At 38.9% G+C, this 27,244-nt stretch overlaps 1 protein-coding gene across 1 annotated transcript in view; it reads left to right on the top strand.

Annotated features, from left to right (window-relative positions):
* Nucleotides 1-19,731, top strand: part of LOC131402959 (proline and serine-rich protein 1-like) — a 28,138-nt gene extending 8,407 nt beyond the window's left edge. Inside the window, exons 5-13 of the mRNA XM_058537408.1 lie at nucleotides 463-556; nucleotides 2,429-2,539; nucleotides 4,595-4,678; nucleotides 6,233-6,311; nucleotides 6,947-7,042; nucleotides 11,722-11,766; nucleotides 15,027-16,812; nucleotides 17,563-17,713; nucleotides 18,311-19,731. Coding sequence (XP_058393391.1) covers nucleotides 463-556; nucleotides 2,429-2,539; nucleotides 4,595-4,678; nucleotides 6,233-6,311; nucleotides 6,947-7,042; nucleotides 11,722-11,766; nucleotides 15,027-16,812; nucleotides 17,563-17,713; nucleotides 18,311-18,433 — 2,569 coding nt within the window. The 3' untranslated portion in view covers nucleotides 18,434-19,731. The remainder of the gene's footprint in view (nucleotides 1-462; nucleotides 557-2,428; nucleotides 2,540-4,594; nucleotides 4,679-6,232; nucleotides 6,312-6,946; nucleotides 7,043-11,721; nucleotides 11,767-15,026; nucleotides 16,813-17,562; nucleotides 17,714-18,310) is intronic.
* Nucleotides 19,732-27,244: the final 7,513 nt, after the last annotated feature.

Genomic DNA, 27,244 nt, shown 5'->3' with positions numbered 1-27,244 from the left:
AGTCTATAAGTTGCCGTTTATTTATAGCACATGCATTTTTAAGTCTCTTATATATTTACAGATGTCCACAAAAACACAAAATTAAAATAAAGATAAAACTTCATTTTTAGATCAGCCATGATTTTTCTGCATTTAACACCTGGTTGGTTCTATTGCCATAGCTCTCCTAACACTCACTGAGAGGGTATATTTTCAAGAATGTCAAAATAGTGATTTTTATTTATAGTATTACTTTTGTTGCTTTCAGGTAACCAGATAAACCTCAGTTCAGTTATTATATTTACCATCTTTATGTAAACATGTTATTTACATTCACCAATTAAAAGGAAATAATCACAGTTTTCTCCCTGTGTCATGGGGAAAAGCTTACTCAGATATATTTGTGTGGGAAACCAAGGTTGTTGGCCTCTGTATGTGTGTCCAGATTCTTAAATGAAAAGCTGAATTTTATTTCCTTGGTAGAAACATTGTTGACGCCCAGAATGCTCGTCCCATTGAAGATTTATTCAGGATCAATATGTCTGAGAAGAAACGATGCAAGAGAGTACTTGAACAGGTAATTTTCTCAAGATTGCTGTATAAATGGTACATTGGTTTTTCTGAATGTTGATGAAGAAAAAAGTACCAGTCTCACTCCTATGTTAACTTTGATGAATAACCTGACTGCTGTTATGCGATGGGTTCAGAATGACATCCCTGCAGTCTGTGGAGGAGAAACAGCTGAGTGAAGGGGATGCTGGAGGATGAAGAGATGGCTTGAGAGTGAGAGGCTGATTGGCCCCTCAGCTTGAGCCTCATGGGGTATTTATTCTCAGTCCCTCAGTAACTTTGCCCAGGCTCCAAGCTTTTGTCTTTAATTTTATGTATTTAGGAATGTTTTAAATTTGCTTTGTCATCAGGCTTATGTTAATCAAATTCCTAAGAGATGAATAATAAAGCAAAATTCTAGTTTATTAATTTAAAATTTCTAAGAGTGAGAGAAATAGTCCTTGTCAAGCCTAGAAAATTTGATTTGTCATCTAAGGTAGTTATTTCTCAGAACTGTTATGGCTAGAAACTGAATTAGTAATTAGAAACCTGCTTGAGGAGACACAGACTGCTTTCTGCAGCCCAATCATATTTAATCCTTACACCCTCCCCTCAGCTCAGGGAGAGGAGAAAACTTTGCCTCAGTCATAAGTTACTGTAGCAGAAGCAAGATCTGAGCCCAAGTTTCTTTGCTTTAGTAACTTCATCATTGGTTTTCTTGACTAAATTCTTTAAGGCATCATGCATTTACTGCTGTGGTTTTCTTCCTTATAAAGTATTCTGATCATGTCACTTTCTTTCTCAGAAATAATCTAGGCCTGAGTGTTCTGTGGAATAGGCCCTTTGGTCAATGTATATTAGTAGAACTTTTCTGGGAGGTAAACTTGAAGAGCCTTTAAAATGTTCATACGTTTTGACCCAAATATTCTATTTCTAGGAATTTATTCTAAGGAAATAAATAGAAATATACAAATACGTATATATGGGCATTCACCATGGTGCTATTTATAATAGCCAAAAATTGAGAAGATTTTTAGTGTTGGAGTGTTTAGTAGGGGCCTGGATAGTATAGCTAATTATATGTGTTGTGAATCAATTTATAAAACCAATATACCTCTATAACATCATACATACTTGTAAAATATAGCTACGTATACATAACTTGATATTCCTATAATACAATATAGATCTATTGGAATACATGTCACCTAATATAGTGTTTTTCATTCACTGAATAAATACTTATTGAGCACTAACTCGGTATGTGTTAGACACTATTTTAGAAGCTGGGGATGCAGTAATGAACAAGCTGGGCCACACTCCGTCCCTCAGTGCATCTCATCATCGTGTAATATTATGTTGAACACTGTGTACCCGAATAACTCTTGCTTTTTCAACAGCACAGCTCTTTGGACATCCAAGGTCCCATGTTATTTGTTTGTTTGTATTTTTTCCACTAAATTATAAAATTCTTGAGAGTGGAGACCATGTCTCTTTGGTCTCTGTGCTCTTTTTGCCTTGCCCGTAACATGAGTCTTGGTGTTTGTAGAGTTGGATAATGTTCTTTTCTGGTCGTCAGAGAAATGGGACGTATTAAATAGTAAATGGACTTTTTTGCACACAATTTACAAAATCTGTTTTGAAGATATCTTTGTATAGGAGTCTATTAATTGTGACATTAAAAACATTATGTTACCATTTTGATAATTTCGTTTAAATAAAGTGATTTTACTTACTAATTTTGGTCATATTCACCACTGTAAATGCTGATGGATGGATGAACAGATTGAATGTGATGCTATTAATTCATGTTTTTTCAGCCGGGCTTCCCAATATCCAGAGTACTTAACTTTATGAGTTTATTTGATTTTTTAGCCACCTCTTCTTTTTTATGTTACAGGCTTTCAAGGGGGGCTGCAAAGCTCCTCATGCTATGATCTCTTCTTGTGGAACAATCCCAGGAAATCCATATCCCAAAGGAAGACCTAGTCGCATAAATGGAATTTTCCCAGCAAGCATGCTTTTATGGCTTACGTATGAAACTTCTTGTGGTTAAATATGAAATTTAGCATAGTTATGATATTTAAAGAAAATGCCAGTTGATGGTGCTTCTACAAAGGAAAGGAATTTTATGTCAGCAACTTAATTCATAGATTCACCACTGATTGAAAGTTCATATGTAAACTACATTGAAGTATTTGTGTAAAATGTACAGAACAAGCCAAACATAAAAGAGGATGATTTCGTTTTGTTTTGTTTTTCCAAGTATTTTAGAAGCAGTGATTTACATTTAATAAAGGAGCATTTCTCAAATTCTCAGTATTCCTCAGTTTCACAGTTAAGTGTGTTTGGGAAACTGCATGCAATGTTTTCTTCCTGGAGAATCACGTTGCATAATAAAGGCTCTGAGAAGTCCCATAAGAAAGAAAACTTCTTTTTGTATCATCCAGTGTACTTCAGACTTCTTTGCAAAATAACTTTTGCAAAGAACGATATATTTTTATTGCGGTGTAGCAAATAACCTTAAAACCTAGTGGATTAAAACAATAAACGTTTATTGTCTTGTACAGTTCCTGTGAGTCAGGAATCTGAGAGTGGCTTAGCTTGGTTCTGGCTCAGGGTTTCTCATGAGGCTGCAGTCATCGGAAGGCTTGATTGAAGCTCAGGACTATGCTTCCAAGGTGGCTCACTTACATGCCTAGCAAGTTAATGTTGGTTCTTGGCAGGAGGTCTGTGTTCCTCACCGTAAGCACTTTTCCATAGTGCTGCTTGAGTACCTCATGATATGACAGCTGACTTCCACCAGAGCAAATAATCCAGGAGAAGGCAAGTGGAAACTGTTGTCTCTTGTGACTTAGCCTTGAAGGTTAAATGCCATCATTTCTGGAATATCCTATTTGTTGCACAGGTCAGCCCTATTCATTCTGGAAGGGAACTGTATAAGGACATTTAGGAGATGAGGCTCACTGGGGACCATCTTGGAAGTTGGCTTCCATACTAGTATGTACCGTTAAGGGACTCACATTATTAGGGGGACACTTTGTAATAGTCTGTCACCTTATTCTGATCTGTTAATTATAGCAGTCTTGAATGAGGTCTCATTTGCCCTTGTATAATATAAACTATCAAACTTAATACTTATAAAGAACACCATTTTTTATCTATTCTCAACTGTAATACAGATACTCTTTTTGATTCTCTGAGTATTATACATACTGTAGCATTGGAAGTCTATTTCTGGTTGCTCCTCTTGTGGAGGGAAAAACATTAGAACATACCTTGTCCTGCCCTTCTGTCATCCCCATGTGTACAGTGTGTGTGTTACCAAACCAAGTGGGCTCACCTCCTGGTGAGTTAAATAAGACTGCACCAGTGGAAGTTGTCTCACAAAGCAAAGTGTATTTGCAGCAAATAGGAGGAGATGAGGAACCATTTCCAAAGTCATGGTGTCCCCGAACAAAGGGAAGCAGGAACTTTTATTTCTATTGAGGAATGCATATTCAAAAGCGAGAGGCGGGGTATTCGCTTGCACAGGCTCAGCTGGAGAACATGCTTCCACATAATAAGGCCTAAGCTTCTCCTGGAGAGATCTTTTTGTTAAAAATAAGGCAAAAGTCATAGGCATGGCTCTTGTGGTGAGACCTGGTCAGTTTCAGGATGGCTAGTGATTACATCTCCCTTGAGTTTCTGGCTTGGTCAGTTTCAGGGCTGCTGGTTACATCTGCTTAACATACAAAAGGAAAAGAAATAACTTGGAAAAACAGTTAATTGCTTCCAAACCCACCTTGGAGTCTCTGGAGGCCCCTAGTCAGTGACATGTTTATTTCTGAGTGCTTCTGTACATGTTAGGATGGGTCTGCGCCAGAGGAGAGTTCCTCAGCCCTTATCAGAGTCGTGCAGCCAGAGCAGGATTGGGTCTGGAATCCAAGTCCTTAAACTGCTACCAGGTTAAGTATATTTTGTTCAATATAATACAGTGAGGAGTTTGTTTGTTTGTTTCTGGTTTGGGGTTTTTTTTAAGTCTCAATTATCTTTCTTTCTTTCTTTTCATTTATTTTTTAAATAGGGAACCCCTTTGAAAAAAGATGGTGAAGAATGTACTAATGAAGGCAAAGGAATAGCTGCACGGATTCTTGGACCATCCAAACCAGTATGTTTAGAAAATAAATCATGAAACAATTCTTAACTCTTACGTGTAGCTTCCTGTCCATTCAAAGTATGAATTCTGTTTTTGTGTTGTGAAGTTCAAAGTATACTAGAAACTCTAGGAGAGTGAATGGTATAGAGAACTACAGTATAATTAGTTAACAGTGTGAAGGGCCCTTCTGAGGTTTAATGTTTTAGTTTAAAGTAAGCCCAGTCAAATTGTTTTTATCTTTTTCTCCAGCCTCATTCAGCTGTCCACTTGGAGGTATGGAGTATGGAGAATTCACTTTAACTAAGGTTGTGTTTTGGTCGAATTAGTATTAGTATTAGTGAAAGAAGAATGGAGCCAGGAGGATGAGAGTATTTTCAAGGGAGTGATTATAATGATTGATTGGAATATAAACAGAAGAGAAGACAACCCCTGGGTTGAAGGATTGTTGGGGTTGAAGTACTTGAGGCCTCCACATGGCCACCTTGCAATCCCTGCCTGTCCACTGACAGGAACTCCAGTGGCAGTGGTTCGTAGCAGAATAGTCACAGATGATAGTCATTGCATGAGACTAGCGCATCATACAGGGCCGCCATTATGAGAGCCAGAAAGAATCTGGATCCTTTACCACCAGTGGATCCCCTTTGCCCCGAGGGCACAAGTGCACCCTCCCTAGGGCATGCCCTCCAGCCCTCCCTCCTTCCCTCCCTCCCTCTCTCTCTCTCTCTCTCTCTCATTAAAAGTATATTGTTTGGGGGCCGGCCCGGTGGCGCAAGCGGTTAAGTGCGCGCGCTCCGCTGCGGCGGCCCGGGGTTCGCTGGTTCGGATCCCGGGCGCGCACAGACGCACTGCTTGGTAAGCCATGCTCTGGCGGCGTCCCATATAAAGTGGAGGAAGATGGGCACAGATGTTAGCCCAGGGCCGTCTTCCTCAGCAAAAAAAGAGGAGGATTGGCTGTTAGCTCAGGGCTGATCTCCTCACAAAAAAAAAAAAAAAAAAAAAAGTATATTGTTTGACTTAGCTTCAGATATCTTTGGTTCTCTAAAGACTAGTTGTTTGAATGCTTTGTTACTTGTATAAGTTCCATCAAGTATAAAATAAGATTTGTGGATTTAAAAAGGCAAAACCACTAAAATAGTGAATTCATAACTCCAGTCAACATTCTACTGCAGTTGTCAGAATTCCGAATTCCAAAGCCTAGTGGATTTCTTGTCTTACATAGGAAGAGATGGGAATTCTTGGATTAACCTAGGCTGGGTTTAGAGAGGAGTATGCTGTTTACGATAAGGTCTGACCCTTCACTGGAAATGATGTAATACTAAAATAAAAAATAAACACCTCCGCAACAGTCTTTGACAGGATCTGCCTTTGCAATTTATAGGAACCACATTTGTTAAAGCAAAGAATTTCCCTCATTTGTGCCGTGTATGAGTCCAGTAGCATTTGGTATGCTGGGGCATTTTTAGCCTCTTGGGACTAAATATTTTGAAAGACAAGTTGTACCTTGTTTTGCCAGGACACTGCTTACTTGGTTTTCTTCTAACTGCTATACTTCCCCCCCTCATCTAGCCTCCTTCAACGTACAATCCACATAAACCTGTTCCTTATCCAATACCTCCATGCCGGCCACATGCAACTATTGCACCAAGTAAGTTCTTTCATTTTTTAATTTTTTTTCACTGTTTACTTATTAAATTGAAAGCAAAGTAAATGTTCGTATATGTTCTTGGGAATCTGGAGCACTTAGGAAGTATGCTATGATGAGTTTAATTTTGCCCACAGTCAGCTACTAGTGTCTTGGTCTACAAGAATGCAGCAGAGAGAGCTTATTTAGGATATTTTCCTTTTGATAAATTAATTATAGATTATTTTTAATCGTTATTTATTATTATGGCTTTTCGCTTTGGTAAATCATCTTGATTTACCTTTTTGGTAATTGGTGTTCAAAGATATCATTAATGCATTTAACTTAAAAAGGTCAAGTGTATGTGCTTGACAGAAAAGACGAATAATTTAAGTATGGCAGGTTCTGCCTGCCATGCCATTCAGGCCATTCAGTGAGCTTATGCCTGGAGTGAGCATGCAATGGGAAATGGGAATCTTGAGGAGTCTCATTTGATCTCAGTTTTCACCTAACCCTAGACCCAAACCTCCATGTAAAATGCAACTCTATTATGTAACAGTTTTAAAAATAAATCAGATAGCTGCACTAACACGGTTTGAACTCCTGACCACAGAACGATACTAAATTATATATTTTTTTCTGTTATATTTTTATTTTAGGTGCTTATAACAATGCAGGTCTGGTACCGTTGGCCAGTGTCATAGCTCCAGGTGTGCCCCCTCCACCTCCATATACTCCTAATCCAGTAGGAACAGGTAAAATCATGTTATCATGGGGTGTTAAAAGTAAATAACTTATTCATCCACAGATGTGCACTTGGAGGGGACAGGTGTTTGACATGGTGTGTCCTGACAGAGGGAGCACAAGCTTAGGAGCCTGATGATGGATCTGAGTACGATACACAGGGTCCCCTAGAGTGGCCTTGGCCTGCATGTGTGAACTCGAGCACATTGTAGAAATAAGAACCATTTCTCATCAGCGAGAAACTTGGACAGGCTATGAAAAAGTATGATTGACACAATGAGTGTCGCCATTTGGGCAAATTGCTCCTGCCATGGGAGGAAAGTCTCGTCGGTGCTCAGAAGGGCTTAAACTCTTTCCCCAGCACGCCCCTGTTCAGCCTGTTTCTTGGGTCTGTTGGGAACACGGGATGTGAAGGATAAATATTTTTCTGTATATTGCCAAAGTGTTCTCCAAAAAGACTGAACTAGTTTATACCTGCCAGTGAGAGGATACAAGCATACTGTTCCTTCATGTCCTTTCAACATGGGATATTACCAGTTTTTTAACTTCCGCGAATTTGATAAGGCTGATTGAGCTTACATTTTCATTTGGCTGTCTTTTATAAATAAAAGTTTAATTTTTATTTTGATCAATTATTGTTTATTTGATTCTTCTGAGTTTTAAATGTCTTGCTTAGAAAACCCTACCCTATCCCAACAGTATGAAAATATCATCTATATTCTCTAATTATTTTTATAGTGATTCTTTTTTAATATATAGCTTTTATTCTACTTGCCATTTATTTTTTTATGTGTGTAAGTAAGGGATAGAACTTGTTTTTTTTCACTTCCCTCCCCAGAAACTCAGTTACTTAATAGCATTTAATAAATTCTTTTTCTGTTTTACCAGCCAGAGTGGTTCTGGTGTTTGCAGCTGCATACTCTTACTGATAAGACTTGTAAAACATTTTTTCCAAAATTTATCATTTCTTGCCCTTGTTTATGTACCTTTCACTCTTAGAGTTTTACATTTTTGCCTAGACAAATAGAGACAAAGAAAAGCTGAAACCGTGTTAGCTTGATTAGATCTTAACCCTAGGTAGTTCAGGTAATTTAGAGCTTGTAAGACTCCTATTCCGTCTGGAATTTATTTTCGTATAGGGGTGAAATAGAAGTTCATCTTAATTTTTTTTTCAGATGGTAGCCAGTCTTGCTAGCACCATTTATTAACCTAGTTTTTACACTGATTGGAAATACCACATTTATCTTAAGTTTTCAAAGACACACATGACTCTAATGCTGGGGTTTTTTTTTTCTATCCCAATCTACTTATTTTATGTTGTGATGATCCCATATGGATTTGGTTAGCAGATTTATAATATCTTCTGATATCTAATAAGACTAGCTTTCTCTCACTATATTTTTACATCTTTCTTATCTATTTTTGGAAGTTTATTCTTCCATCTGAACTTTAAGATCACTATAATGTGATTTTGAACACAATTACACACTTAATGTGCAATTGAAAACAGTTGAATTTATGTATATATACTTATATAGTAATTTTGGGAGAATTTTTTGTGTGTGTGTGTGTGAGGAGATCAGCCCTGTGCTAACATCTGCCAATCCTCCTGTTTTTTTTGCCGAGGAAGACCGGCCGCAGGCCAACATCCGTACGCATCCTCCTCCACTCTATATGGGACACCGCCACAGCGTGGCTTGCCAAGCGGTGCGTCGGTACGCGCTCGGGATCCAAAGCTGCGAACCCCAGGCCCCCGCAGCAGAACGCGCACACCCAACCACTTGCGCCACCGGGCCGGCCCCGAGAATTGATATTTTTATGATATTAAGTCTTACCATTCAGTCATTTTACATCTTTCTGTCATGTCAAATAGTATTTCTCCTCCACCCCAGGGCTTATTTTATCTCTTTCAACAAGATTTTGTAGTTTTCTTCATATAGGTTCTTTGCCATAGGTTTGTCTCTAGGGGTTTTAGAGGTATTTTTTGGTACAGTTATAAATGGAATATTTCATTTCTAGCTGCTTATTACTAATTACCTAGTGTCAGCTGAATTATACTTTACTATAAAATATTTCTTTTTTCCCTGGCCTTATTGGGCATTAATATTGTCCTAACTCCTTTTTGCTTTCATTTTACATATGTATTTTACCTGTATCTTTATTTTTAATTTTTTTTTAGGGTTTTATTTGGTAGGTTAGTTGGTTTTTAAATTGCATTTATAGCTAGATTCTGCTTTTTAAACCAGTGAAGAGAGACTTAATAGGAATTTCCAATAATCATAAAAATTACATGTTTGTTATTAGTCCTTCCATTTTATTTTTGTATTCATTATTATTCTTTTATCCTAGTTTTTCATTTTCCTTACTTTTGTTTGCTTGGATTAGTCAAATTGTTGTTTTATTTTTTAACTCTCCTCTTCTTGCCCCCACCCAAACTTTATCTGTAATATTGCTAGTGATTACCTTTGTATTCTTAATAGTTGTCACTGTACAAAAAACTAAAAAAGCTGTGCTATACTCCACCGTTTGACTTACATACTGCCTCTCCTTTTTCATCCATTTCTGTGTTTTGTTGGAATACTATACCTTTTTTTCTTCTGTGCCTTTAAAGTTACGGCTTTTTACTGTTTCTTCTGTTCTTTGATTCCCTTTTCTGACATGCTCATTCTAATTTTCCTTTAGCAGAAAATTTCTCTAAGTCATTTCTTCAAAAAGAGGACGGGGGCAGCCCAGTGGCGCAAGTGGTTAAGTGTGCGTGCTGCGGTGGCCCGGGGTTCGCCAGTTCGGATCCCGGGCGTGCACCAACGCACCGCTTGGCAAGCCATGCTGTGGCGGCGTCCCATATAAAGTGGAGGAAGACGAGCACGGATGTTAGCCCAGGGCCAGTCTTCCTCAGCAAAAAAAAAAAAAAAAAAGAGGAAGATTGGCAGATGTTAGCACAGGGCTGATCTTCCTCACAAAAAAAAAAATTTTTTTTTTTTTTAAAAAGAGGACATATTTTAGGGTTGTAGATGAGAAACCCAATTCCAGTTAATTTTCTTTTCTTTGTTAGAACCTTGGACTCTTTCTGTAAGCTTACAAAGAAGAGATTCCTTATCTTTGGAGTTCAGAAATGTCTTTTAATCTTGGGGTTCAGATATTTCACCAGGATGTCTAGGGATCTATCTTACCATTAATCTTTCCTGAAACTCTGTAAGCCCTTTGGATATGAAAACTCAAGTCTGTGAAGCTTAGGAAAATTTTGTTTTTATTATTGTTTAATTATTGCTTTTTCATCTGGTCTTTTTTCTCCTTCTGGCACTCTTATTTTGCACTGTCTTTGCCTTCTGAGTCTCTTACCTATTCATTTATGATATCCTTTTCTGTGTATTTTTGCCGTTTTAAATGGGAGTTTTTTTGTTTCTTATTTCCAACTAAGTAATTGAGCTTTCAGTAATATTATTCTGATCGTCACCATTCTTTGCAGTTATCAATTTGGAGTCGGATTTTTATCTGAAGTCGTCACCTGCTCTGCTTACTTTCTTGCAGTATTATGGGTGTGTGTGTTCCTAATTTGCATCACAGGTTTTTTCTCTCTTTTTCATTGAATCTCCGTTGATAGACACAATTCGTTCTGGTTGTTTATTTGTACTAAGTCCCTGAAACAAGCCATGATCTTTCTTTCTCACCATGTCAGGCTTGAGGGTTTCCTTTGCGCCTTGTGCCTGTCACAATGTTGGTTTCTTGGACAGTTATTGTCAAGCCATGAGAGGTCATTTTTCCCGTTGTACCTTTGACTGATGGTCTGGTTAGATGGGTCCTTTCCCATGTGGGTGGGGAGGAGCGTGTTTTAGGTTGTCAACCTCACAGGCTTAGAGTAAGCCTTAACTAGGGTAGTTCTCCTTATCAGCTCCTAGCATAGGTCCTTTTCCTGACCTGAGTGCAACAAGTGAGGGGGGCCACTTTTCTGTTTGCTTGGGTGATCCACAATGGCTTTCGAGATTGGTCCCTCAGATGACAGTGGATTCTGCACTCAGCATCCACCTCCCACTTCCGAGTCTTCCTACTGTTGTAGGCAGTGGTACCGAAAAGTGACTGTCTGTCAGCTTAGCCAGTGACAGTGGTTCTTTGCACTCCAGCTGCAGGCTGCGCTTTCTCGTGGGTGCCACACTCAGGCCATCATCTTTCCGGAAGGTGTTCTTAAATATATCTATAAAATAATACTTATTTAAAACCTGATATGTTAAGGAGTAGTCGGGGGGAGGGCGGTGGGGATCAATTGCTCATAATCCTACGTGTCTTCATATAGTTACTACTATGATTTTTGTTTATTTCCTTATTTTCCCCCATAGGCATACATTGTTTTTCCTTTTTTTTTTTTTATAATTTTTTTTTTTTTAATTTTTCCCCCAAAGCCCCAGTAGATAGTTGTATGTCATAGCTGCACACCCCTCTAGCTGTATGTGGGACGCGGCCCCAGCATGGCCGGAGAAGCGGTGCCTCAGTGCACGCCCGGGATCCGAACCCCGGGCTGCCAGCAGCGGAGCACGTGCACTCAACCATTAAGCCGTGGGGCCGGCCCTGTTTTTCCTAATATAGTATACATACGTGTCCTGAGTTTTTCTTTTCTTGACCGCAATCTCTGATTATTATGGTGTTGAATAATTTGATAAAGCTTCAAATCAACTTTTATATATTTATTTTTATATAGAAAATGAAGACCTTTCCAGTCAGTCAAAATCTACACAGAATCAAAGTAAGTACCAGGTTTGATCCAGAGATAGTGATGTCTGCTCTGTTATTCACTGAAATGATTTTGAGTTGAGTGCATTGGAAATCTTTATGCTTTGGGGAAAGTTCCTGGTTAAAGAATCTAACTAACCAATACTTGCTAAAACTGGCTTAATAGTGGTACATTTCATACACACAACATGAAATGCACATATCAACTAGATTTAAAATGAACCATATGCTTTTGTATCCTATTTGCAAAACTTTCAATGTAATCTAAGTGCTATGTGGCATTATATCCACATTAACTTTATGTTACGGGATATTAGAAGCCTCATTTCTTTTTGATATAAACACATATGGTGATGAAAACCGTTTTTGACAAATGCTATGTCAGATACTACTTTCAGATTTAATTACTTCAATAAGCATTTGGGGTAGCATAACTTAGAATAACTTAGAAAGAAAAGAATAAGGGGTGCCAAAGGGTAAGTGGAATTGAAAAATGAAGATGAGATGTGGCCTGTAATGCCTGCAGATGGCAGCAGCACTGTACCATTTTATGCCTCCCCTAGCTGAGGATAAGTGTGGTCAGGATGCAGACACTTTCCGGTGTGAGACGGAATCTGGGATTGGTTCTTGTGCAACAAAGTAGTGCGTGAATCTCATCATTATGGTGCGGGATCAGGAGTCTGGATGGGAGAATCCCACTCCCTGAGAATGGTGCCTGAGTGGTGCTTTTGAGCTGGTGGTTTCTAAAGGAGGTAGCAGAGTGGGGTGGAAAGAGTGCTAAGTGAACTGTCAGGACGCCCAGTTTCTTGTCCTGGCTTTGGCACCACCTGGCTTTGTGAGCTTGGGCAGGTCATCTAACTTCTGCGAAGAGGGGGTTAAAGAATCTTCAGTCTTTATACTCAGCTTCATTAGCAGATCTTTTTTTGAAGGGAATAAATAGGTTAAGTGTCATAAGCTCGGTTGTTAGGAATAGCATACTTTGTTTTCCTGTGCTAGGTTATTTTAGCATGATTAAGATTTTTTTTTTTTTTCCTTTTTGAAGCACAGTAAGAAACAAAAATAAAGACAAACTAGTATAGTGGTTAGGAACATGGGTTTGACAGACCCAGGTTCAGATCTCAGTGTTACTACTTCATAACTACATGACCTTTTTCATTGTTATTATTATTATTATTGTAGTAAGATCTCATTTATTGAGATCTTTCCTCTTAAATATTTGAGTACCCAGTACAGTATTGTGCTGTAGGCACAATGTTGTACAGCAGATCTCTGGAAGTTATTCATTTTGCATAACTGAAACTATACCCTTTGAACGCCACTTAATAGCCGCATGATCTTTTAACAAGTTCGTTAATCACACCAAGCCTCAGATTGCCCATCTATAAAATGGAGGTGTCAGTACCTGTCTCAAAGGGTTATGTGAGGACAAATGACATGATGGGCGTAAAGTACAAAGCACAGGATCTGACAGATAGTGTTTAATGGTTAACAACCAAATTAGATGACAGGAGAGTGATATTTATCATGGTATGTTTTGGGGGTTTTTTGTTTTTTTGTTTTGTTGCATTTTAACTGTAGGCACTATGATTAACAGTGCATGGCTTTTGCTCTATTATATAAAAAGATCTCCAACAGAGGCTGCTATAAAGAACACTATGAGACAGGTTGGTTTTACCTTGCAATCTGTCATTAACTACATGGTCCTCAGCATGTAGTTAAATAAAGTAGTGAATTCTCAAATGTTTCCCACCACTGTTGACCTAAATAATTTCTTAGTACATTATTTACAAACACAAAACTAAGTATATATTCCCTGTGCTTCTAGTTCTTATAAAACAAATTCAGTAAAAACAAAAGTAAAAATCCATGTTCATACGAACTCTAAATTTAAAATGATAGCTACTCTTATTTTCTTGAAACTAAAGTACTGCTTACAACACAAATACGGTACAGACTTCAGGCCTTTTGAGTTTGAAGTTTGTGTATTTATATATTACCGTTGGTCAATTCTTCTACCATGTTTCTTTTCTAAAACAACTGTAAAATTTGTTCAGCTCAATGTGGCTCCTTTGGCCATCACTTAGTGGAAATGTATAATGTATATGCCATTTTCGTCTGTTCTTTTCCTATGGTACCCGTGATTAACATAGCTGACATTGGCCATGTCAGCTTTGGTATGTCAAAAGTCTTCATTATGCATAGATTTAAAAATTTAAGTCTTAGTCCATGAAAATGTCTTTCGGTTGATTATGACTGCAAAAAAACATGTTCTCTGTTTACAACTGAAACAAACTTCAATGTGGGTATGGCAGCAGATGATAATTGTTATTACGACATTAGCTACCTAAGTCGTGGTTTCCATTTGGCATCAACAAGATCATCAGAGGCTAACAGTCATTTAAAAATTGATTTAGAGAGGAAACCCAAATCATCCCCAAGAATACTTATGTTAATTATTTATAGAGTTTATCAAAATAAAAATATTATAGCAAACTATAAGTCTTGAGAATAAGTCCTTGGATGGGTTTGGGAACTATAGTTGAGGTAATCATGATGTATCCAGTGCAGCAAACACTTATAAAATATAAGGTGCCATGCACTGTGCTAGGTACTAAGGCTCTGAAGATGAGTTAGACACGGCTTCTTGCCCCTAAAGGAACTCCTAGGAAAAGCCAAGTAAAGTTAGAGGTTAAGGTAGTGTAGAGGAGTCAGTATGAGAAAATGCTTGGGGAGAAAACTGTAGGTTGATAATCTGGAATATTCAATTCAACTCCCAGAGTGGCAACAAAGAATACTGGAGAGATGGGGTGAATTCTGGAAGGCCTTGTATGCCCCTAAAAGGAAAGTGATGTCCTGAAAGCTCTTAAGAGGGAGAAATGACTTGTATTATTACTCTAGATAAGTGGTTTGAAAGAGTAAAAGGTAAAGGCAATACACCAACCTTAATCACAGTTAAAATAAATTCTTTGAATTTTTAAAAATTGGGAAAATATGAAAGGAAAATTTATTTGCTAACTTCTCAAGACTTCCTCACTGTGAATTGAAGGGCTATTCTGAGCAGAGTCTAGAAGACAACTGGATCTAACTGAGGCTCTGTAGTGAAAACCAGGATAAGGGAATCTAGCAATTTATGCATTGCAATAGCCTGTTATACCTGTCACTGATTTTCTTTGATATTTGTTAAATACTACAAAAATTTTTATGCTTTTCTTTTGAGTTAAAATATGACATTTCAGCATAATGATAAATTCTTGCCCCTTTTTCCCCCCACAGCATTTTCTACACCAGCCAGTCAACTCTTTTCTCCTCATGGTTCTAACCCTTCAACACCTGCTGCAACTCCCGTCCCCACTGCATCCCCGGTCAAGGCAGTAAATCTCCCCTCAGCATCAGCAACCGCCACCATTTCTGGGATGAACATGCCGAATACTGTCCTTCCTGTGTTCCCAGGGCAGGTCTCCGCAGCCGTTCACGCACCACAGCCATCAACGCCAAATCCAACAGTTATCAGGACCCCTTCGCTGCCTGCTGCACCTGTCACTTCTGTCCACAGTACAACGTCTGCTCCTGTTCCTTCAGTTTTTTCTGGGCTAGTTGCACTGCCAGGTCCTTCTGCTGCTCCTGTCCCAGCCCCTCAGGCCACACCCACACCTCAGGCCACTCCTGCTTCCAGTGAAATATTTGCCTCTACTTCTGCCCCCTTCACTAGCCTCCCTTTCTCTGCCACCTCTACTGCTGCTTCTACCAACAACCCAAGTTCTGCTTCATTGTCCTCAGTCTTTGCAGGGCTCCCCTTGCCCTTAACACCAACATCCCAAGGCGTATCCAACCCAACTCCTTCTGTAATTGCCGGTGGTTCTGCTCCTGGTGTTGCTTGTCCACTTGGTGTAAATAATCCTCTTCTGTCTGCTTTAAAGGGCTTTCTGACGTCAAATGATACCAATTTAATCAACCCTTCTGCTTTATCTTCTGCCGTTACAAGTGGGCTGGCTTCTCTGTCTTCTCTTACTAATCAGAACTCTGATTCTCCTGCTTTAGCTGTTAACAAGTGCTATGCCCCATCAGCCATTCCCGCCCCACAGAGGTCTTCCACTCCAGGGTTGGCCATGTTCCCAGGCCTGCCATCTCCTGTGGCTAATTCAACCTCCACTCCCTCTACTTTGCCTGTGCAGTCTCCTCTAGCTACTCCTACATCATCTTCGACTTCAGTGCCAGTTAGCTGTGGTTCCTCAGCTACCCTTTTGCATGGCCCCCACCCAAGTAACTCAGACCTTCACATTTCATCTGCCCCTACTGTAACAACTCTTTCTGTTATGATCAAAACTGAGCCCACGAGTCCTACTCCCTCAGCCTTCAAAGGCCCATCTCATTTCGTGAATCCCTCTCATGGCACTTTAGGTTTATCAGGGACATTGGGTCGTGCATATACTTCAGCATCAGTGCCCATCAGTCTATCTACTTGCCTTAATCCTGCATTATCAGGTCTCTCCAGTTTGAGTACTCCCTTGAATGTTTCAAACCCCCTCTCCTCTATCTCCCTTCCTCCACATGGTTCCTCCACTCCCATCACTCCAGTATTCACTGCTCTTCCTCCTTTCACTTCTTTGACCAATAATTTCCCTTTAACTGGCAACCCGACTCTTAATCCGTCAGTATCTCTTCCAGGATCGTTAATAGCCACCTCATCTGCAGCTGTCACCTCCGCGTCTGTCCCTCATCCTAGTTCGACAGCGGCCGTTCTCTCAGGGCTTTCTGCCTCAGCACCCGTCTCAGCAGCGCCTTTCCCCCTCAACCTGTCCACTGCTGTCCCCTCACTTTTTTCAGTTACTCAAGGACCTCTGCTGTCTTCAAATCCCTCCTACCCTGGCTTCTCTGTCGCTAACACCCCTGGCGTCACCCCTGCTCTCCCTTCGTTCCCGGGGCTGCAGGCGCCATCTACAGTGGCAGCCGTCACACCACTTCCCGTTGCTGCCACAGCCCCATCACCAGCTCCCGTCCTCCCAGGATTCGCTTCAGCATTTAGTTCCAACTTCAACTCTGCCCTTGTTGCACAAGCCGGGTATGTGAATATTTTGGAAAGAGGATAAAATCATTCTTTACTTAACTTGTGGATCATAGTCTTATTTATTTATTTATTTATTTTTTGTGAGGAGGACCAGCCCTGAGCTAACATCCAATGCCAATCCTCCTCTTTTTTGCTGAGGAAGACTGGCCCTGGGCTAAGATCCGTGCCCATCTTCCTCTACTTTATATGGGACACCGCCACAGCATGGCTTAACACGCGGTGTGTCGGTGCGTGCCTGGGATCTAAACCGGTGAACCCCAGGCAGCTGCAGCGGAGCATGCGCACCTAACCGCTTGCGCTACCAGGCCGGCCCCCATAGTCTTATTTTTAAATCATTCAAATGAAAGTCAAAATCTAATTGTTTGGTGATGCTAAATTATATTTTTCTGGGGTAAAACTTCACTGCTCAAAAAATGTTTTGTGGCTCTTCGAACATGTTAAAACAGATATATAAAATATTAACGCTGGCTCAGATAATTAGGATTTGTGTTTGGTAATTTAACTTGATTATAAAATAGCAAGAAGTATTATATGCAAAACATAGACTTATTGCATTCGCAATAATGTACTTTATAAGAGTAAGTTTTACATCAGCGAGTGGCTGACTTTTATGGTTCCTTCCAGTAGAGAAATTCTAAGATTTTTTGTTTTTTTTTACATCTTAGGATCTTGTATTTGACAAATATCGAAGCTGTCGCTTTTATGTCTTATCTACAGTTTGACCTGTTCTATCTACTGTTTTAGCTTATCATCGGGACTTCAAGCTGCAGGCAGTTCTGTTTTTCCAGGCCTTTTGTCCCTCCCGGGTATCCCCGGGTTTTCCCAGAATCCTTCACAGTCATCCCTGCAGGAATTACAGCATAATGCAGCTGCACAGTCAGCACTGCTACAGCAGGTGAGCAGGCAACATCGGGCGTAAATAAAATGGCAGCATATGTAGCATAGGTTCTGTAGTGATAACATTGCAGTACCGATTGTGATATCCCAACATTGGCAAAAAATTTCATATGAGAATGTCTAGGGGTTTGATAATTAGTTCTCCCAAAACTTGCAGATTATGCTTGTCTTCCTGCAGAAGGGTAATGAAAGTGGTGGAATATATTCACCTGTGTGAAATGGTTTTCCTGGTCGTAGACTTTAAAATCTCAGTTTGGAGATTTTGCAAATGGAATTTTTATACGTGACAGTTAAAGTTTGCTTGTCTTCTACAATTTAAGCTGAAATAAGGGGCCATTAAAGTAAATTATCTTGAGAAAACCTATTGATTTTTTAAAAGAATGTTAAATATTTTAATGCATTTTTAGGTACTTCCTCCATCTAAAGAAGTTTGAATGTTTCTTAAAAATTTCGGGAGACTGAGCAGACTTGTGCTGCCCCCGAGTTCTTCTTTTCTTTCCTATTCTGAATATCTGTAGCGTGGCACAGGCCAAAGCAAGTACAGACCTGATTGAATCTGGCATTCTGCTAAACTGCACATTCTTCTTTCTATCAGGTTCACTCAACTTCGGCTCTGGACAGCTATCCAGCTCAGCCGGATGGATTTCCTAGTTATCCTTCAACACCAGGAACACCATTTTCTTTGCAAACAGGCCTGTCCCAAAGTGGGTGGCAGTGAATATATTTTAATTTGTATTCTCTTTTGGAGCAACATCACAATTGCCTAAGGACTGCAGTGAACGGTCTGACAAATGTGAAGTTGACCAGAAGTCAGAAAATGAGAATGAGGGTGATCCTAGGAAAACGGGGATAAGAGTTTAAAAAACATGGTTGCATTTTTTTAAATGGTTTTAAATAAGAACACTCCCCTATGTAAATATACTGACAATACATTATATGGGGAATAGTATTAAAAAACTATTTGGGGACTTTTCACCTCTCACCCAATGAAATTTTGAGTCGTGTCTGTAATCTATGTAGGAAGAATACTAAAGAGGAGGTTGAACTCTTTATAGCCGAATACAGCCTTAAATCTGCTCGTACAGCATCCACTGACGGAAGTAATAGTTGTGCCTCTGACTTACGGGTTGCGTGTGGCCCTTGGCGTGCATGAGTGGTTCCTGTTGCATCATGGGAACTCTGTACTCCATGTGTATCCACAGACAGGAACTGGAGACCCACCATTATCTTTCATTTCTGACATTAATGATCATACATATACTGCTGAATTTAACTCAATATATTTCAGGTAAGTGAAAATGGTGCTTAATATAGTCTTTAGAGTGACTTTCAGGTGTTTTCGACTAAAAATACATATCCAGAACTACTGTCTTAACAGAAATACAAGTAAGGCTTGTGATAATTTGCCTTCAAAACTTTTTTCTTAATCTCAGCAGTATCCAAATGAGTGAGGAACATCTGACTGACTCTTGGGCCACCTCTATTACTCATTGTACTCTGGAAGCTCTTGGTGAATGTTTACAATCATGGGATGTAGTATTTTTATTTGTACTTAAAGTCAAATGCTTATCTAAAATAATTATGTGAGAACAAATAGAGAAGACTTGCTCTGTTAGTAGATAATGCAGCCTGTACTCTAAGGATCTGTGGTAGTTTAACATGATTGAATGTCATTAATTTAAGTATAGTAACTGCCACATTGGGGGGAACGGGGGCGTAGGGAGAATGATTTCCAATCCTGTGATTCCAAGTGTAAACTATAGAATCTACTGTAGTACATTTCAGCATCTAGAAGTTTTACTTTTATAAAGATGGTGTCTGGAAGATGTTGCTAATGTATCTTCCTTCAACATGGGGGACAAACTTTTTAAGTATATTAATAAATATTCCTGTATGGTTAGTTTTTAACAGTTTTTTAAAATAAACTTTATGGATATGACAAATATTTTATAAGTGTTTTATTAAATACTTGGATAGGCTTTTTAATTTTTTGTATGTGCTTGAGGTATAGAACATTTTTGTCCGAATTTAGTTGTAACTCAATATATACTACTGATTGCTCATCCTTTAAGTAATGTCTTATGTGAAAGTTCTATTATTACCAACACCTGAAACAGACTATTTATGCCTTTAATTATCTTCAAACACAGAATGTAACCTCATAGTTAATCGATACCAGTTATTAGAAGTTGTCATTTGTTCTTTAAGTCTACACTCATAAAACTTTTTAAAGATTATTGTGTATTGCTTATATATGTTGTCCATTCATTCAGATAAGTTATTGAGTAATCTTTCTATATTGATGCTAACAGGTTTAGTCTGCTGTCCAATGAGCCCCTTATCATCACAGCAAAGGAACTGTATCCTATTCGTTTTTTAGATGTATTCCTGACATCTTGCACATATTGGGCACTTAAAGGTTTATATAAAACGAAGAGAACATTTTGGAGCACTTGCAATATAATTACTGGGAACTAGTTTTATGTATCTCACAACCCTGTGAGATAAGTACTAGCAACCTAATTAACCAGATAGAGAAACCAAGATGTAAGTCACACATGAGGAAGTGTAGATTTGAACCAAGCATTTACTACCAATATCAAGGCTACTTGTACTATCAAGTGCTATGAAAATACATAGGAGGGTGGGTGAGTACCTTACTGCCTGAGGAAATCCAGAAAGGTTTTCTCAGTGACATTAAAGTCTTAAAGGATGGGCAAGAATTAACATCCTTTATAAAGGCACAAAGTGTGACAGAGTAGCATAGTAAAACAATCATATAACTGGATGGAGTTTGAATGAAGTTTGTAGTTCAAGTGAATCTAAAAAACAAGGGAAAGACATGATCACAAAAGACCCTCTAAGCCATGCTAAGGAGTTGGGCATTTGTTTTGTGGTCAAGAGTTTGGAAATTTATCAGAGAGCACTTTGCAAAAATCACTTGGGCTGCAGCATGGAGGCTGGATTGGAAGTAGTAAACTGGATGGTTATTGCAGAAATCCAAAAACGAAGAGGATAGATTTTTCATTATGAGAAGGGAATAGAAATGTACCTCTCCATTCCCTTTCCATAAAGGCCTGTGGTCTACACAGGATTTGCAAACATTGTTATATAATTGATTAACCTTATTTTAAGCCTTACCATGTGATTTGCCAAATGAGTTTAGTGTGTGCATTTATAAAATACAGTTAGTGTCACAGAATTTTAGAAAAGACTTTACTCCGAATCAAACTTAATGAGCCTTTGTTGTTTTTAAAGGTGATACAATGTTAGTAAACAGTGTCTAATTTGGATGAGTTAAAAGATTAAATATTTGAAAACACTGGCAAGTAAATTGGGAAGGATGATCAAAATTAAAGTATCCCCTTGGGGGCTGGACCTGTGGCGTAGCGGTTAAGTGCACGGGCTCCGCTGCTGGTGGCCCCGGGTTCGGATCCCGGGTGCGCACCAACACACCGCTTGTCAGGCCATGCTGTGGTGGCATCCCACATAAAGTGGAGGGAGATGGGCACGGATGTTAGCTCGGGGCCGGTCTTCCTCAGCAAAAAAAAAAAAAAAAAAAAAAAGGAGGATTGGCATGGATGGTAGCTCAGGGCTGATCTTCCTCACAAAAAAATAAATAAATAAATAAAAAGACAACTCTTTAAAAAAAAAATTTTTAAAGTATCCCCAAGGTCTTTGTACTCAGGAGGGGCATTATGATACTGACTTTTTAATTTACATTTAAAATTTAATTTATGCCTGGTAAAATTTCATGGTGAAAGGTAAAAGTCATCAGTGTTTATAACTCCTAATTGATAGAGAAGGAAAAGAATAAGAAAAAACATCTAGAAGGCACAGAAAAATGGAAGAAGTGAGAAGTGCACAGTAAGATGTTAGCAATACTTGCCTGTGTGTTAGTATGACAAACCTTGTAAGTGGAAAGGAAGCAGCAGGCTCAGAAAGCTTTCCAGGCTGGTTCTCCTGAACATACTCTTCCTAGAGAATAGAAAGAGAACACACTCCTCAGCTCATTCCTATGGACCAGTATAACCATGATACCAAAACTCAGACAAGAATAGTATGAGAAAGAACAAACGCAAGTCAACCTTACCCAAGATAATAGTAAAACATCATAAATAAAATAGCAACAAGAATAGAGCATTTATTCTTAAAAAATGATATAATCAAGTTGGGTTTATATCAGGAGTGTAAGAACAAAATAACATTAAGAAATCTAAAAGTGTAGTTCATCACATGGACAAATGGAGGAAAACCATTTTCTCAGTCTCTGTATAAAAAAAGTAAAATTCAGTCACCATAATGGTTAAAACACACACACTTAGCAAACTAGGAAAAGAAGGAAACTTTATCAGGTAAAGAAAATCTATAAAAGTATAGCACACATTATTCTTAATTATGAAGTGTGAGGAATATGCCTTTAGAATCAGAGAGTGATCAAGTAAAATGTAATTCAGCGTTGTACCTGACATCCCTAGCTAGTTCAGTAAGGTACAAAAAAGAAGTAAAAGGTGTAATGATTGGAAAGGAAGATATAAAGCTTAGCAAGATACATTTTACAGATTTACAGATATACTCAAAAGTCAGTTGCATTTTCAAATATGAGCAACAGGAGAAAACGATTCAAAAAAAGAAAATACTAGACAATGGAATACTATTTGGCACTAAAAAGAAATAAGATATCAAGCCATGAAAAGACATTATGGGACCTTAAATGCATATTACTAAGTGAAAGAAACCAATCTTAAAAGGCTTCCTGTGTGATTCCAAGTATATGACACACTGGAAGAGGCAAAAATATGGACACAGTGAAAAAAATCAGTGGTTGCCAGGGTTGAGGGGAGGGGCAGGGAAAGGTAAATAGAGTGCAGAGGATTTTTAGGGCAGTGAAAATACTCTGTATGATAGTATAATGATGGATACATGATGTTATACATTTGTCCAAACCCATAGAATGTACAACACCAAGAGTGAACCCTATTGACTTTGAATGATTATAATGCATCAGTGTAGGTTCATCAATTGTAATAAATGTACCACTCTTGGTGGGCAATGTTGATAATGGGGGAGGATGTGCATGAGTCGGGGCAGGAGAGATGGAAATCTCTGTACCTTCCTCTCAATTTTGTTGTGAACGTAAAACTGCTCTAAAGAAATAAAGTCCTTGGAAGCAACCTAAGTGCCCATCAAGGGACGAATGGATAAAGAAGATGTGGTATATATACACAATGGAATACTACTCAGCCATAAGAAACGATGAAATCCAGCCATTTGTGACAACATGGATGGACATTGAGGGTATTATGCAAAGTGAAATAAGTCGGAGAAGGTCAAATACCACATGATCTCACTCATAAGTAGAAGATAAAAACAAGAAAGAGAGACAGAGATTGGATTGGTGGTTACCAGAGGGGGAGAGGGGAGGGAGGAGGGCGAAAGGGATGATTAGGCACATGTGTGTGGTGATGGATTGTAATTAGTATTTGGGTGGTGAATGTGATGTAATCAATGCAGAAATAGAAGTATAATGATGTATGCCTGAAATGTATACAATGTTACAAACCAATGTTACTACAATAAAAAATTTAATTAAAAATTAAAAAAACAATAAAGTTTTTCAAAATCATCCCATTTGCCAACAGCATGGATGGACCTGCAGGGTATTGTGTTAAGTGAAATAAGCCAGAAGGAGAAAGACATACACTGTATGACTTCACCCCTACGTGGAATATAAACTAAGACACAGACAGAGAGAACAGTTTGGTGGTTACTGGGAGAAGGGAGTTGGAGGGTGGGCACAAGGGGTGAAGGGGCACATTTATGTGGTGACTGACAAATAATAATGTACAACTGGAATCTCACAATGTTATAAACTATTATGACATCAATAGAAAAATTATTAGAAAAAATAGAAATAGCAACAGAAAAAAAAGTCTTTAAAAAAAGAAGAAAACAGTAACATGTTACCTAGGAATAAATCCAACAAAAAAATAAGCAACTTTATGGAGAAATTTTTTTTTTAACTTGATGAGAATCATTAAAGAAAACCTGTTTAAATGGAGGACACACAATGGTCACGGTTACAAATAACAGATACTTGAGGATGTCCAGTCAATCTCTGAATTCAATGCAATTCCAATCAAAATCCCAACAGTTTTCAATGTTTTCTAAGCTTATTCTAAAATTTATATGGAAGAGCAAAGGACGAAGAATAGCCAAAACACTTCTGAAGACAATGAACAAATAACCTGCACTATCAAATACCAAGACTTATTATACAGCCATAGAAACTGAGACAATGCAGTATTAATTGGGGATAACAAACTGATAGTGGAGCATTATGGAGAGCCCATGAACACCCACTCATATGGAAACAATTTATAACACATCAGTTAAGGTGTTGGACTATTATAAGCTGCTGTGATAATTGGTTATTTATATGGAAGAAAATTTAAATGAATCCCTACACTACACCATGCACAAAAAGCAACTCTAGGTGAATTAAAGACTTAATTCAAAAGAATAACTCTGAAAGCTTTCCAAGAAGATACAAGAGAGTGTCTTCAAGACCTTAGAAAGGGAAGGATTTTTAAACAAGGCACATCAAACACTAAATACATTAAAGCTTCATGTATTTATATCAAAGGCATCATAAAAAAGGTAAGATAAACCACCACTAGGAGAATATACCTGCCACTCGTGTAACTGTTACATATCAGTGTATATAAGTATATAGAAAGTATTTGTACATATCATGTATATATAAGTATATACGAAGACTACCCCTAAATCAGTAAGAAAAAGGCAAAAAAATTTAAAAAGAGCAAAAGACACGTACAATTCACAGAGAAGAAAACATGAGTTGTAAATAGCCATATGAAAATTGTTCAGCCTCGTTAAAATTCAGGGAAATAGAAATTCAGATTATGATGAAATACTATTTTACACCCACTAAGTTGTCAAGTATCAAAAGTGCTAACAATATCAAGTGGTATCAATGATGTGTAACAAGAGGAAAACTTGTACACTGCTAGTAGAAGATTAAGTTGATAAGAACAAACCACTTTGGAAAACAGTTTTGCAAAATGGTGTACGACAGTTTTGTAAAGTTGAATATAATTCTAGCAATTCCATTTCTGGATGTGTATACCTTGATTTTAGGGCCTAGAGAAATTCTTGCATATATATATGTACCAGGAGACATGTACAAAAATATTCATGGTAGCATTATTTGTAATAACAAAAACTTGAAAATATTCCAAATAAGTGAACTGTGGCCTATTTACACTATCATGTGTTAAGTAGACTGAAAAAGAACAAACAATAGCTTCATGCAGCAATGTAGATGAACCTTAAAAACATAATATGGAGCCATAAAAGCAATCCAGGAGACTACATGAGTATTTTTACATAAGTCAAAAGCAAATAAAGCTAAATAATATATTGTTCAGAGATATATACATGTATGATTAAAAAACTTTTAAAAGCAAAGAAAATAATCGACACAATTATGCATTGTGGTTATGGGGAGATGGAGATGAGACTTGGGGAAGAATACTCAAATAGCTTCATCGGTGTTGGTCATGTTCTAGTTCGAAGGTTGGGTAGTATGTTCATCATTGTTCCTTTTACTCAATAAATACACACATATGCACACATTATACATATACATACATACATTGTATATATTATGTCATGTGTATCATCAAAATTTCCATAATAAAAATGTCTATTCAATAGAATGCTTTCTAATGGATAGAATATTAAATTGGAGGGAGGGGCATTCAGGTAGAGCTGTTTAGTCAGCTGATAGTTGAAAACATTCTGGGGGCCGGCCGGGTGGCACAGCAGTTAAGTTCATGCGCTCTGCTGCGGCAACCTGGGGTTCGCAGGTTCTGATCCTGGGCATGGACCAACGCACCGCTTGTCAAGCCATGCTGTGGCACAGTCCCATATAAAGTAGAGGAAGGTGGGCATGGATGCTAGCCCAGGGCCAGTCTTCCTCAGCAAAAAGAGGAGGATTGGCATCGGATGTTAGCTCAGGGCTAATCTTCCTCACACACACACAAAAATATTATTTTGGGGGCCAGCCCCATGGCATAGCAGCTAAGTGCACGTGCTCCGCTGCTGTAGCCCAGGTTCGGATCCCGGGCATGCACTGACACACCGCTTGTCAGGCCATGCTGTGGCGGCGTCCCATATAAAGTTGAGAAAGATGGGCACAGGTGTTAGCTCAGGGCCAATCTTCCTCAGCAAAAAGAGGAGGATTGGCACAGATGTTAGCTCAAGGCTGATCTTCCTCACACACACACACATACACACACACACTAAATAAATAAATATTAAAAAAATATATATATATTATTCTGGAAAGAGGTCTAGGCCAGATGTACAGTTTGGAAAGTTATCACTATAAATATCCTTACAGCTCTATGGACTGGATTTGTTCTTTAAAGATGTGGATACTCAAGAATCAGATAAACGACAATGAATAAGATAGATGGATGATGGATATTGGTGAAAAGTTAATGAAATCAGAGAGTTTAGCCATTTAAAGAAAAGGGAACATTTTCCCAAGGGAGTAGCAAATGTCCTGTAACATACGTGTGCATCTTAGCAAGAAGTGATGATGGGTGACGTCTGGCGGAAGAATGTTTCTGAAACCAGGAGCTTGGGAAAGGAGAAAGGTCCAAGGCTACAATGGATTATCTCAAGAAGCATTTGTGCTCTAAGATGAACATTCAGGGAAAATCAAATATACATATTTAGGGACATCTTGTATATACGTCAAGAGTGGGAATAGAGACAGGGCTTTTAAAAACATAGCTGTCCTGGTGAAGGGGAAGTCAAGATGGCAGCGTAGGCAGACTCTGAACTCGCCTCCTCCCGTGGACACAGCCAGTTTACAACTACTCATGGAAAGGTTACCCCTGAGACGGGACTGAAAACTGGATAAGAGGAACTCCTGCAACAACGGACAATCCTAACTGAGGTGGAAGAGGCAGAGACTCCCTTCTGGAGAGGAAAAACACCACCTTCACAAGCCTCAGCACCTCACGGCCGCCGGGAGAAGCCCACAGGTCTGCACCCCTCCCTGGAGGAGCGGGGCCCTGAGCCGGGGTGCGCCCCCACTGTGGGCATTTTGGGGACCCACCACAATCGAGACGAGTGGCATAATATCTGACTTTGCCTGCTACTAAAATATTGGGGAGTACCCCCAGAAAAGCTGGTTCACAAAGACATTAAAACCGGCTCTTAAAGGGCCCCCACGCAAACTCACCCATTTCAGAAAGCATCCTAAAATCACCAGAAAGAAAAGTGCATAGTGCTTTGGTGAAAAGAGACTCACCTAATAGGCCCTGAGTGCATCTCGGTGAGAGGTGGGACCTCTCCAGGGACTGGGACGTTGGCAGCGGCCGTTGTTGTGGCCTGGTGTGGGCATGCTGACACAGATGCCATTGGAGTTTTCCCTGAGGCCTGCTAGCCCAGGGTCTGCCCCACCTGCTAGAGCACCCATTTAATCCAGCTC

Source organism: Diceros bicornis, unplaced genomic scaffold (assembly GCF_020826845.1).
Source record: "Diceros bicornis minor isolate mBicDic1 unplaced genomic scaffold, mDicBic1.mat.cur scaffold_396_ctg1, whole genome shotgun sequence".
NCBI lineage: Eukaryota > Metazoa > Chordata > Mammalia > Perissodactyla > Rhinocerotidae > Diceros > Diceros bicornis.
This window is presented reverse-complemented; position numbering and strand designations above follow the sequence as displayed.